Source organism: Neovison vison, chromosome 7 (genome assembly GCF_020171115.1).
Source record: "Neovison vison isolate M4711 chromosome 7, ASM_NN_V1, whole genome shotgun sequence".
Taxonomy (NCBI): domain Eukaryota; kingdom Metazoa; phylum Chordata; class Mammalia; order Carnivora; family Mustelidae; genus Neogale; species Neogale vison.
The window spans coordinates 50,214,954-50,225,507 of record NC_058097.1 but is presented as its reverse complement, the minus strand read 5'-3'; the positions used below and the strand labels follow the sequence as shown (position 1 = coordinate 50,225,507).

The following is a 10,554-nucleotide window of genomic DNA, read 5'->3' as shown; positions in this document are numbered from 1 at the left end:
GCCAGAAGCTTAGGAAGAACAGCAGAGGGCGGAGAGGAAGGGGTGCCAGAGGAGGCAAGGAGGCATTTCAGGTGCATACAGCAGATGCTGCATAAATGCTTGTCTCCTTCCCTGGCAAAGCAGAAAGCAGGCTGGGAGCTCAGGAAGAGGATGAAGAAGGGGCAGTCTGAGGGTAGAGGCCAAAGGCAGGCCTCCTGGTGGCTTGCCCTCCCCTGGGGCCCTGCCCACCCTCCAGCTGCCAGACTGGGACAAGGGCGCTTTGTCCCCAGCCTAACTCAGCCTGGGGACAAGGAAGGGGCTGCTGTGTCTGGGGGGTGGGGCGCTGCTTGGTCTCTGAGTCACTCTGTCTCTGCATCTCCCCATCTCACTGTGTGCATCTCTCTGCGTCTCTGTGTCCTGCCATCCCACTGTCCTGCTATCTCACTGTCTCCCCTCTCTAAGTCCGTGGCCTCCTATTTTGGTCTCTGTTTCACTGTTTCTGGGTCCCCCCTGCCCATCTGTCTTTCTATCTCTCCCCAGTTGCTCAGTCTGCCATTCAGGCTCTGTGTTTGGGAGGGAGGAGCAGGCTGGACCCAGGGGGGTCAGAGTTGAGGAGTGAGCAAGGAAAGGAGGAGACAGGGGAGCGAGAGAGTGAGGACAGAACCGCTTTATTGAGCAGAAACCGCAGCAGAGGGCCTGGTGGCCTCCCTCAGGAGCTTGGCGGCAGGGGTGGGGGGTGGCAAGGGGCAACAACAGGGACTCGAGACAGAGGGACTGAGAGACACAGAAAGAGAAAGGGAGAGAGAAACTGAGGCTAGGAGAAGCAGGGGGAGGAATGGAGAGATGGGAGGAGGAGAAATGTGGGTGGGAGGAAGAGTCAGAGATGGAGAGAGAGAGAGAGAAAGAGAGAAGGAGGGGAGACAAAAAGAGACAAAGGAAGACCAGGGAGCAGGAAAGACGAAGGAGGGCTGGCGGAGATCTAGAAACGGGAGAGGAGGGAGGACAGCAAGAGGGACAGAAATGGGAAGAAACAGGACAGATGGAGAGAGACAAAGGGGAGGAGGGGATGGAGCAAGGGAGACAGACAGAGGGAGATGCGGAGAGAAGGGGTCAGGCAAGAGACAGGGACAGAGGGAGAGAGAGAAGGAGAGACAGAGAGAGAGGGGGCCCAGCTGCTGGGTGGACAGCGGAGAAGTGGAGGAAGGAGCGCAGTCCCTCTCACCTGACATCGGCGGCGGCCGCCCCCCAGGCCCAACTGAGCAATTTAAGGGGCACCCTGTGGGCGGGACCACCTTCCCTCACTGCCTTATCTGGTCAGCTCTGGGCTCCGAGAGCTAAATTGGGCCTCAGCTGTCAGCACCCGGGTGCATGGGACAGCTGTCACCCGGCCCTGCACCTGCCACCTGCCACATGACTGTGGCCGCCCCAGCGGGGAGCCTGGTGCCCAGGGCTGGCGAGGGGGCAGGGGGCGCTCTGCACGGTGAGGGGCCAACAGTAAGCGTAAGCACTCCCTCAGCCCTCAGGCCCCAGGGGCCTTGGAGAGCAGGAGGGGTTAGTGCCCCAGGGGGGCTGAGAGCAGCAGGGGAGGGAGGGACCGACCCTGCCACCCCCGGGTCCCACCCTGGCACTGCAGACACTCTCGGACTCTCTTCTCACTCTCTTCTCACTCGGACCATATTAGGCCACAGCTGAGAAGGCACCTGGGGAGGTCACTCAGGCCCAAGAATAGAAACAATCAGGGAGTCCCGCCAGGCTGTCTAGGACCGCAGGGGACCGGCGACAGGCACAGAGGTCAGGAGGGGGCCCCAGAGGGCCCAGGGAGACAGAAGCTGTGAAAGACATGGAAACATCCAAAAAGGGAGACAAAGAGAGGGACACAAAGCAAGGGACGAAGGAGCCAGAGACCCAGGTGTGGGAGAGTGAGCAAGCTGGAGAGGCACAGAGGGGGCAGGCCGGGTGTGGGGACCGTCTCCAAAGTTGGGGTGCCCCGGGACCCCAGCAGTTTCTAATGTGCTGTTTTGACTTTTTACTTTACAAGTTGCCCTTTGACCTCCAGAAGTCTTGGGAACCCGAACCTGCCAAGCCCCAGTCCCAGCAGCACCCTCGGGCCTGACAAGCCTCCAGCTGTGCCCACACCCCATCTTCTAAGGGTCCTACCTGCCTCTCCCTGCCCATGGCCTGTCTCTGGGTCCCCCGTTTTTGCCCACTCCTAAAAGGGGACCCTGCTTTTGCCCAAGCCCCACTCTACCTGATTCCCTCCCTGGGCTCACACACACTCATGCCTCCTGGAACAGGCCAGAGACCCCCAAAGCCATCTGCGGAGCCCCTGACCTGGCTTCCCCTCCCCCCACCATTTGTCACATCCCTTACATCCCGCTGTGTGGCATGTCCACCAATCCCCAAACCACTCTTCATCTGTTGGGGGTGGCCGCACTGTCCCAGGGTCCTAGGGCCAGATGCCTGGGCGCCTTCTTCATTCCTTCTCACGTTTGCCCCCAGAGCCGAGCTGCCGGACTGTGTCCCTCCTCTCCCTCCCCAGGGTCCCGGCTCAGGCCTCCATTCTCTTCCCTCTGGATCCTCAGCCTCCTTCCAGGCCTCCCAGGCTGTCCCCGCCACCCACCCCACGAGGGCACTTTTGGAGCCCGGGACTGACCTGCTGTGCCCCTCGCGGCCCTCGCTCGCTGTCCTGGACAAGGTCCAGCTCTCAGCGTCCCCGTGGAGGCCCTGTGGCCTGGGCCTGGTGGGGACCCACTCTAGTCAGTCAGCCCCTGGTCGGTCAGTGACAAGTAGCGATGGCTCCCCTTGTATTTGCGGGGCTCCTGCAGAGTTGTCTCCCAGTCTGAAACAGAGCCCCCTTCCTCCCGCTGGCCCTTTGCAGAGGGCCAGGTCCTCCCCCCAGGTCCCCTCAACTTCCTCCAGCCCCCTGGGGGTCCCTCTTAAAGCCTCCCACCCTGACTAGGACTGGGGAGGGGGCTCTTGTCTCCCAGCCTGAGAGTGAGCTCCTGGCTTCATCTGCAGAGGTGCCGCCACCACCGGACTGGGAGTGGGGGGTGGGGGAGGAGTGTCAATGCCAACAGGACAGGGAAGCTACAGCAAGGGACAGCAACCCCTGGGGAAGGACAGAGAACAGGAGGGGGTCCTGCTCCAGTGGGAATGTGGAAAGAAGACACCTGGTGGGAGCCTGTACTCCTCCTGCTCAAATCTCTGAGGGCCCCCATTGTCCCCCTTTGTCACCTCAAACCCCCAACCCCCCCCCCCTCCCCGCCTGGCTCGGGGCCTTCCCAGGGCCTTTGTGCTGGCTGCTCCCTCAGCCTGGACTGCCTTTCCTCTACACCCCCCACAGCTCCCTCCTTCCTCTTCTTCCAGTTGCAGCTCCAAGGGCTCTGCTGCCCTAAATGAATTCCCCCGTGCTGTACCAGCTCCTAAGGCTGTTTCTTCTCTCACACTTGCGGAGGCTGGAAGTCTAATGTGCCTTACTGGGCTGGAGTCAGGGTGTGGGCAGGGCTGGCTCCTCCTGGGGCCCTGGCCCTGGTCTGGGCTGCTCCACTTCCCAGCTCTGGCCCCTTCTCATCTCCAAAGCTGTCCACCACGTAGCCATCTCTGACCCGCTTCCTTCGCCAGGTCTCTTTTGGCCTCTCCTCTCCTGCCTCCGCCGTCAGGACTGCAGGCCTGCCTGGATAACGCGGCGTTGTTTTCCTGTCTTAAGGTCAGTGGGTTAGCAACCTTCGTTCCCCTCTGCCAGGTAGCCGAACACGGGGATAGCGGCGTGGCCCCCTCTTGGAGCCACTGATGGAGAAGAACTGAGACTCCAGGAAGAAACTTGCTTTCTCCTCAGCACTTAGCCCACTGAACACTCTAGATTGTGCCTATCGGCTCCTGGTCTCTCCCCCGACCCACAAGAGCAGGGATTTGTGCTGTTTCTGGCTGTGCCCCCGACGAGGAAACGGAGGCCCAGAAAGGTGGGTGACTCACCCGAGCTGGTGAAGCGGGAAGGTGGAGGAGCATTTGGGCTCCCGCGCTCTCCACAATGCTTGTGTGGCTACCAGCCTCTCTGCTCCACGGGAGCCCCAGAGGGAAAGGGTCCCCCAGGCAGATGCAGGCCAGGCTGGGAGCAAACGAGCAGATTTATTGAGGCAGCAGTGGCGTTGAGCAGGGGTATGGGAGAGGGGTTGGGGCCTCCGCAGGGTCCAGGAGGAGCGGGGCCTAGTCCTTCCCCGGCACTCAGAGGCCAGCCGTGGACGCACAGGGACTGCCCGGGCAGCCTGGTTCCCTCCTCTGCGGGGTCAGTCTGTCTGCAGCCAGCAGCCCTTTTCCTCCACCTCCTTGGTCACCACCAGCAGCACCTCGCACAGGCCCTGAGCCAGCGCGGCTGCCAGGAAGGCCCTGGGCAGAGAAATGAAGAGACTGAGGCCCAGGAGCCTGGGTGTTGCCTCCAGGGGAAGGGGGGTGTCCTAGTGCCCTGCCCCAGCCCCAGAGTCACCTCACCCTCACCTGACACCGTCCTCGTCCCCCAGGACCTCGGGCGCCCGCAGCTTGGAGTCCAGGTTGTAGTAGACGCCGTCCACCTGGCGGAGGGCCACCCAGTGCCGCCGGCGTAGGGGCAGGGACAGCAGCCCCAGAGACATGGGTGATGGCAAGTTCAGGATCAGTCCCAGCACCTGGGGCAGGGCCAGCTGGGACAGGGGCCTGTGTGGGAAGAGTGCGGACCCTGCCGTCAGGGTCCTGGGCTCACCCGCTGGCTCAAGGGTACTGAGCTTGTGGGACCCCCAGCTGGTGTGGCAGCAGTGGCCCTCCGAGCCTGCCCAAGGATGCTCCTCCCTCAGTGCAACCTTTGTCTCCTTCCACTCACCCGATCACGCGTGCACCCAAACCTCCCAGCCATCTAGTGACCATTCCTGACGAACTACCCATCTGTCATCCACCCAAACATCATCCACCTACTGACGCAACTGGCCAGCCAGCCAGCCACCAACTCAGCAACTTACCCACCATCCTCCAGTCCTCAACCACTCTTTACCAATCCATCCGTCTGTCCACCCATCTAACTACCCAACCACCTGTTCACTGTCCTGTCACTGTCTACCCAACTACCTGTTCACTGTCTACCAATCATCCGTCCTTTATTCATTCACCCAACCACTCATCCATCCCATCAGCCAACCACCACCTACTCAACACATCCAACTACCAATTTACTGTCCATTTCATCACCAGATGACCATCTGTCTCTCTGTAATCCACCCCTCGGCCCATCCTGTTGTCCATCCAGTCACCCACTCATCTTTCCACCATCTCCCAACCCATTGGTCTACCATCCACCCATCATTCAGCCATGCCTACCATCCACCCATCGACCCCTTCTTTCTCGCCTCCTGTCCACCCATCCCTCTCCTGCTTTGTCCCACATGGGTGCTGTCACGCTGTATCCACTGTCCCAGGCTTAGCACACATGACACAGTGCTTGGGGTCCCACCTCCTTCTATCCCACCACACGGTGGCCAGGCCCAGCCCTTGCAGGGCGGCCATGATCACGTTGACGTCATAGTTGCCGGTGCCCAGGAGGCTGCGATGGGGATTCAGCCGGGAGTCTGGGGCCAACCTGGTTGGGGGATAGTCAGAGCTTGAGTTGGGGGCCCCTGAAAAGGTTGCACCCTCCCCACAGAGCAGGAGAGGCCCAGGGTCCTTGAATCACCCAGCCTTTGGACTCTTTCCTTTGTTCAACCCGATGGTTTATCAGCCCCAAGCCTGATTCCTTCTGTCCCCACCTCTCTGCTCTGTCCTGGAGCCACATTTCCCAGCTCAGGCCTTGTCTTCATCCCTCATCTTCAGACCCTCATCTGGCCTCCAACCTCCAATCTCAGGGGCTCTTTTCACACCCAACACTGACCCTGCATTTCCCCTGCTCCCAGCCTTCCCTGGTTCCCTGTCGCCCCAGGATAAAGTCTCAGCCCCTCAGCCCCTCAGCCCCTAGGAGGCTAGTCCTCCTAGCCTCAGTTCCACCCCAGCCACCTGTCCTGTGCTCCTGTCTCCCCACCTCTCTCCTGCAGCTATCCTCCAGCTCCGGAGGCCCGCCCTGCCACCACTTGTCTCTGGATTCTGCCTTCTCCAAACAGTGGCACTTTTGTTCTTTCTCTGGGCCCTTGGTGGGCAGGGCAGGGGGAGGAGTTGGAGAGGAAAAGTCTGTGTATTATTTTCCTGTGTATCTGTCTGCCTGGCCTCCTTCAGCGGAGGGTTCCTACTGGGCTCATCTCTGGGTCTCCAGCATAGCCTTGGTGTAAGAGAGTTGATGGACCGCTGCTGTGAATGCCAGAGATGAATAAATTCTGTAATAATCGGTCTGAGGGGCTGGGACTTTGCTTGAGGGTGCCAGGGGTCCACGAGAGGGCTGTAAGCAAGAGTGGGGAAGACACGGTCATCTCTGGGTGTAGCATCATGTGGGTGGTTACTGACAGGAAGAAGGATCCAGGAGATGACAGGCTTGGGCTAGAGCCGGGGCTGTGGTGACGGAGAGGAGACAAGAGAGAGCAGGAATAAAGAAGTGATGTTTGAAATCTTGCATAGTGAGAAGAAACATTCCAGGCTGCCGAGAGAAGGAAGCTGTTCCAGACAGGAAGAATAGCTCATGCAAAGGCCCAGAAGCATCATAGCAGGGCTCACTCGGGGACTGGGGAGAACTGTGGTTTGGGGATGCAGTGAGACATGGTGCTGAAGAGGAAGACGGGGACCAGAGCATGCAGGGCCTTGGATATTAGGCTGCAGGACCTGGGACTTCTCCCAGGGCTGCTGGGGAGCCAGGGGAGGGCTGTGAGCAGTGGAGGGCAGGCTCCGCGCTGGGGCTATGCAGAGCATGTACTGATAGAGAAAACCGAGAAGCTGAGAGGCTGGAGGGGATGTGGGGATGAGGGTCCAGATAAGGGAAGATGAGGCCTGAGCTGGGGCTGTGGCTGTGGCAAGGGGCAGGTGTGAGAGGCCACATCTCCATCTCTCGGTCCCAGGGCTCCCCAGGCAGGTGATGAGGCAGCTCTGTCACTGCCTCGCTGTGAGACTAGTTGGTGGTTCTGCCCACGAGCCCCGCTTCTCCAGGGGTTAGGATGGGTGACAGTCACCTCTTGCAGATCTCATCGGCAGCCTCCTGGCTAAAGAGCTGCTGCTGCAGGACGTTGTTGAGGGCGTGGACGGCACACAGCTCCAGGCGTTGCCGTTCGTGATAAACGGAAGGCGCGTTCGGCTGTGCTCCTGGGGCCTGGGACATGCCGTCCTCGGCTCCTGCTTGGGGGTGACGGAAGAAGGTAGTCGGCTTGGGATCTGGAAGCTCAACCTGCCAGCAGGCCCTGGGGGCACTGCCTTTGAGGTGGGGGCTCAGGGCAGCCTGAGGGGACACTGGGTCACTAAGCCTGCTCCCTAGGTGCTCTCCTGGCAGTGGGGTACCTCCATCCCCTACTGCTAGTGAAAAGGCTCCACTCACCTAGCAACAGAGAACCCCCCCCATCCCTAAGTGAAAGGGTCCCTATGGTGGTCACCTAGCAACCCCCCCTCCCCTGTCTCTAGGTAACAGGCTCCCTCTCTGGTTACCTAGCAACAGAGGACCCTCTCCCTAACTAGGTAACAAGCCTCTCTGGTTATTTAGCAATAGAGAAATCCTCCTCCCCTGTTTCTAGGTAACGGGGTCTCCTCTGGTCGCCTAGCAACAGAAGACTCCCCTCCCCTATCACAAACAACAGGGTTCTCAGCTCCTGTAACTCAGCAACAGGGCCCCCTCCCCGGACACAAAGGAACAGAGCCCTTTCCCCGACCCGTACCCCAACCGCGGCGCTCCCCCGTTGCCTGGCAACGCCCCTCACCCCGCCTGCCTCTCTGCTCCCCGAGACCAGGGGCTCCCGCATCCCCCTGGGCGGCGGCTGTGGGTTCCGAGTGCGGAGCAGGCAGCACCGCGCTGACTGGCCAGGCCGGAAGCACAGTTCCCGGCGGCCCCCGCGTGCCGGACTACGTCTTCCGACAGCCCCCGCGAGGGCCCGCTGCTCCGTACGGAACTTCCGGGCGGCTTGGCTCTGAAGTACACTGTCGCCCCGAGAACTCGGAACTGCAGTTCCGCCGCTGCGGTGAATTCCGGAAATATGCCCTACGGCGGCCCTCCCCCACGGCCCCTCTCCGCCTTCGCGCGCGGCCACGCCCCCTGGTGCTCAGAGGATTCTGGGAAATGTAGTGGGTAGGCTCTCGCGATAACTTCCGGGAGTGTTGCTCCCTCGTGTGTGGTGCTCTTCCTCTGTGGTGGCACCAAGCCGCGTGTGAAGTCGCAGCGTGACGTCACAGAAGGGAAGCAAGGGACGAGAGACATCAGGCCATGCAGGGAGAAGAGCCTCCAATATTTACTGAGACAGCAGGGAGGTCGGGGGTAACCGAGGCCAGGGCGGTGGGGGCGGGACGTAAATGAGACGAAGGTGTCCGCTAGGGAAAGAGGCGGCTTCTCAGCAGAGATGGATCCCCGGCCTGGAGGGGAGCTGGCAGCAGCCTGCAGGGGAGATACAGGGAGTGAAACGCTGGGTCCGAGAGATGAGAGACAGACGCCTGATGGGAGGGACAGACCACGGTGGGGGTGGAGGAAGACAGAGAAGGACTGAGACCCGGAGGGGGACCGAGACACACAGTGAGAGAGGTTATAGGCTCCCAGCGAGAGGAGGATACAGAAACTCAGGGAAAGGAGCCTTGGACAGAGATAGATCTATCAAGATTCAGAAACGTGGAGTAGAAGGTGAAGGAGACATAGAAATAAAGATCAATCAACTGAGACAGAAACAGAACTGTAGAGCCAGACAGCCCGAGACCCAAGCTCTGCAGAGCATGGGGCCCAGGGCTTGGGGAGAGGGGCCGCACCCAGGAGGCTGCGCCAGAAGGTGGTAACAGTGGCAGAGCCCGTGACAGCGCCGGGCTCAGCAGGATTCTCTCTGTGGGTGTGCACAGCAAACCTTCGCCCTGTGGGGCCTGGGGGTCCACTCAGCTCCACGTCCACCACGTGCATGTCTGTGAGGCTGGGGCAAGCAGGGTGGTCAGTCTGGCTGGCCCAGCCCCAGCACCAACCCCCACAAGCAAATGCTCACCTGAGATCTGCCACAAGCACCCCAACCACGCCGTCAAAGCCCAGGCTGGGGGCAGCCAGTGCGGCAGCCGCCATGGTGTTGGAGTTGCGGGGGGCAAAGGGGCAGAGTCCACGGATGGGGCCTTCATAGAGCACAGTGCGACGCCCAGTGCTGGGTACTGCAGCCAGTGGTCCCTCTAGCCGGAAGCCATCGGGGTGCGTGGCCATGGTGACACGAAGACTCTGGAAGTGACAGCCAGGGTGACAGGACCAGGGGTCTCTGTAGGCCCGCTCTAGTTCGACTGGGAGCCCAGCGGGCCCTCACCTGGAGGCCCCCAGCTGCATCCAATCTGGTGATGTCCTCAGTGCCCCACAGGGCCCCCCGGGCCACAAACACAGCGTGGTTCCAGCGGTGTGAGGCCTCCAGGAGCTGGTGCTCTGTGGCCTGGTCAGCCAGGGCTGAAGGGGATCCCACCTGGGGTGGATGAAGGTGGGGAGGGTCTGAGGTCAGGGGACGAACCCCACTGTAGGGTGGGGTGGAGCTGAGGCAGGCTGGGCAGGGCTCACCAGGAGATTGGCACAGCGCAGGATTTGTGCTCCAGATTCCTGAATTATTTTTGGATGGGCCACTTCCACCACAAGGTCAGGGTGCCTGGGAGAGGGGAGAGATGGGGGAGGGCCTCGGAGAGGTATTGGACTTCCCCTCCTCCGAGTCCCTCAGAGTCTCTAGAGGCCCGTCATTCTTCACCCTGGCCTAAGAGGGGAAGCAGGATGGCTTGTCTGTTTCACATTTGGCCCAGAGAGGGTAAGAGACTTGCCAGAGGTCACAGTGCCTAAGGGAGGTCGGAACAGGAGCTTCAGGGAGTCTAAGTCTTTCATGGTGAGATCACTGACCTCTCCCCAAGAGCAGCGAGGTTCTGGAGCTGCAGGGAAGGGGGCACACTCCCTGCCATTCGCCCTGGGTCACGATTCCAGACAAAAACAAGTTCTAGGCCCAGTTCTGGTCCCTGAGTCAGCAGGTGAGAAACAAGGGACTGTCCTGGGGAGAGGGAGGTTCAGTGAGAGAGGGACAGGGACCACAGGGAGGGGGACAGGGACCCAGGGGGAAGGGATAGGACCCAGAGGGAGGGGGACAGAGACCCAGAGGGAGGGGACAGGGACCCAGGAGGAGGGTGGCAGGGACCCAGAGGGAGGGGGCGATGGGGCCCGTGGTGGGAAGTGGATGGTGCTCAGGCAGACACAGAAGCAGAACCAGGTGCAGATGAAGACATACATGAAGGTGTGTTTGTGGAGGGCAAAGGGCTTTGGGGGGGGGTTCAGGACGGGACCTGCAGAAGAGGCCCCAGAGGGTCGGTGACTCACCAAGGCGGCCGTAGCCCACCACTCCTACCCTCCTTGGGACCCAGTCGAGAGCCATGCCCTTGAATCTGGTGGTTTGCGTGAGGCCTGAGCTTGGTCAGCGGCTCACTGCCCCCTCCCCTCGAGGACTGGGCAGTGGCTGA

The 10,554-nt window shown here is 61.0% G+C and overlaps 2 protein-coding genes across 7 annotated transcripts; both read right to left on the bottom strand.

Moving 5' to 3' along the window:
- Window positions 1-4,085: 4,085 nt before the first annotated feature.
- Window positions 4,086-7,958, bottom strand: JOSD2 (Josephin domain containing 2). 4 transcript variants are annotated; one of them, XM_044256797.1, is made up of 5 exons: window positions 7,779-7,958; window positions 7,086-7,245; window positions 5,453-5,578; window positions 4,471-4,665; window positions 4,086-4,362 (listed from the first exon to the last, which is right to left on the bottom strand). In XM_044256797.1, exons 2-5 carry the CDS (start codon window positions 7,229-7,231, stop codon window positions 4,263-4,265), a joined length of 567 nt encoding a protein of 188 aa, XP_044112732.1. In that variant the 5' UTR covers window positions 7,232-7,245; window positions 7,779-7,958; the 3' UTR covers window positions 4,086-4,262. The 4 variants fall into 4 exon arrangements, with proteins under 4 accessions (XP_044112732.1, XP_044112733.1, XP_044112730.1 ...); XM_044256798.1 differs by having other exon boundaries at window positions 7,821-7,958; XM_044256795.1 differs by having other exon boundaries at window positions 7,086-7,248; window positions 7,821-7,867.
- A 355-nt stretch (window positions 7,959-8,313) lies between these two features.
- Window positions 8,314-10,554, bottom strand: ASPDH (aspartate dehydrogenase domain containing). 3 transcript variants are annotated; one of them, XM_044256792.1, is made up of 7 exons: window positions 10,415-10,554; window positions 9,947-10,091; window positions 9,620-9,704; window positions 9,378-9,527; window positions 9,075-9,295; window positions 8,851-9,005; window positions 8,314-8,488 (listed from the first exon to the last, which is right to left on the bottom strand). In XM_044256792.1, exons 1-7 carry the CDS (start codon window positions 10,467-10,469, stop codon window positions 8,445-8,447), a joined length of 855 nt encoding a protein of 284 aa, XP_044112727.1. In that variant the 5' UTR covers window positions 10,470-10,554; the 3' UTR covers window positions 8,314-8,444. The 3 variants fall into 3 exon arrangements, with proteins under 3 accessions (XP_044112727.1, XP_044112729.1, XP_044112728.1); XM_044256794.1 differs by having other exon boundaries at window positions 9,947-10,086; window positions 10,415-10,497; XM_044256793.1 differs by lacking the exon at window positions 8,851-9,005.

Bases quoted from the DNA above. Each gene is read 5' to 3' on its own strand.
- ASPDH (XM_044256792.1), bottom strand. From the start codon at position 10,469: ATGGCTCTCGACTGGGTCCCAAGGAGGGTAGGAGTGGTGGGCTACGGC. The intron at 10,092-10,414 runs GTGAGTCACCGA...CCCTCTCCCCAG, and splicing joins GGTGGGCTACGGCCGCCTTG to GACAGTCCCTTGTTTCTCAC. The intron at 9,528-9,619 runs GTGAGCCCTGCC...CATCCACCCCAG, and splicing joins TGCGCTGTGCCAATCTCCTG to GTGGGATCCCCTTCAGCCCT.
- JOSD2 (XM_044256797.1), bottom strand. From the start codon at position 7,231: ATGTCCCAGGCCCCAGGAGCACAGCCGAACGCGCCTTCCGTTTATCAC. The intron at 4,666-5,452 runs GTGGGACCCCAA...CTTCCCACACAG, and splicing joins GTGTGGTGGGATAGAAGGAG to GCCCCTGTCCCAGCTGGCCC. The intron at 4,363-4,470 runs GTGAGGGTGAGG...TTCTCTGCCCAG, and splicing joins GGGGACGAGGACGGTGTCAG to GGCCTTCCTGGCAGCCGCGC.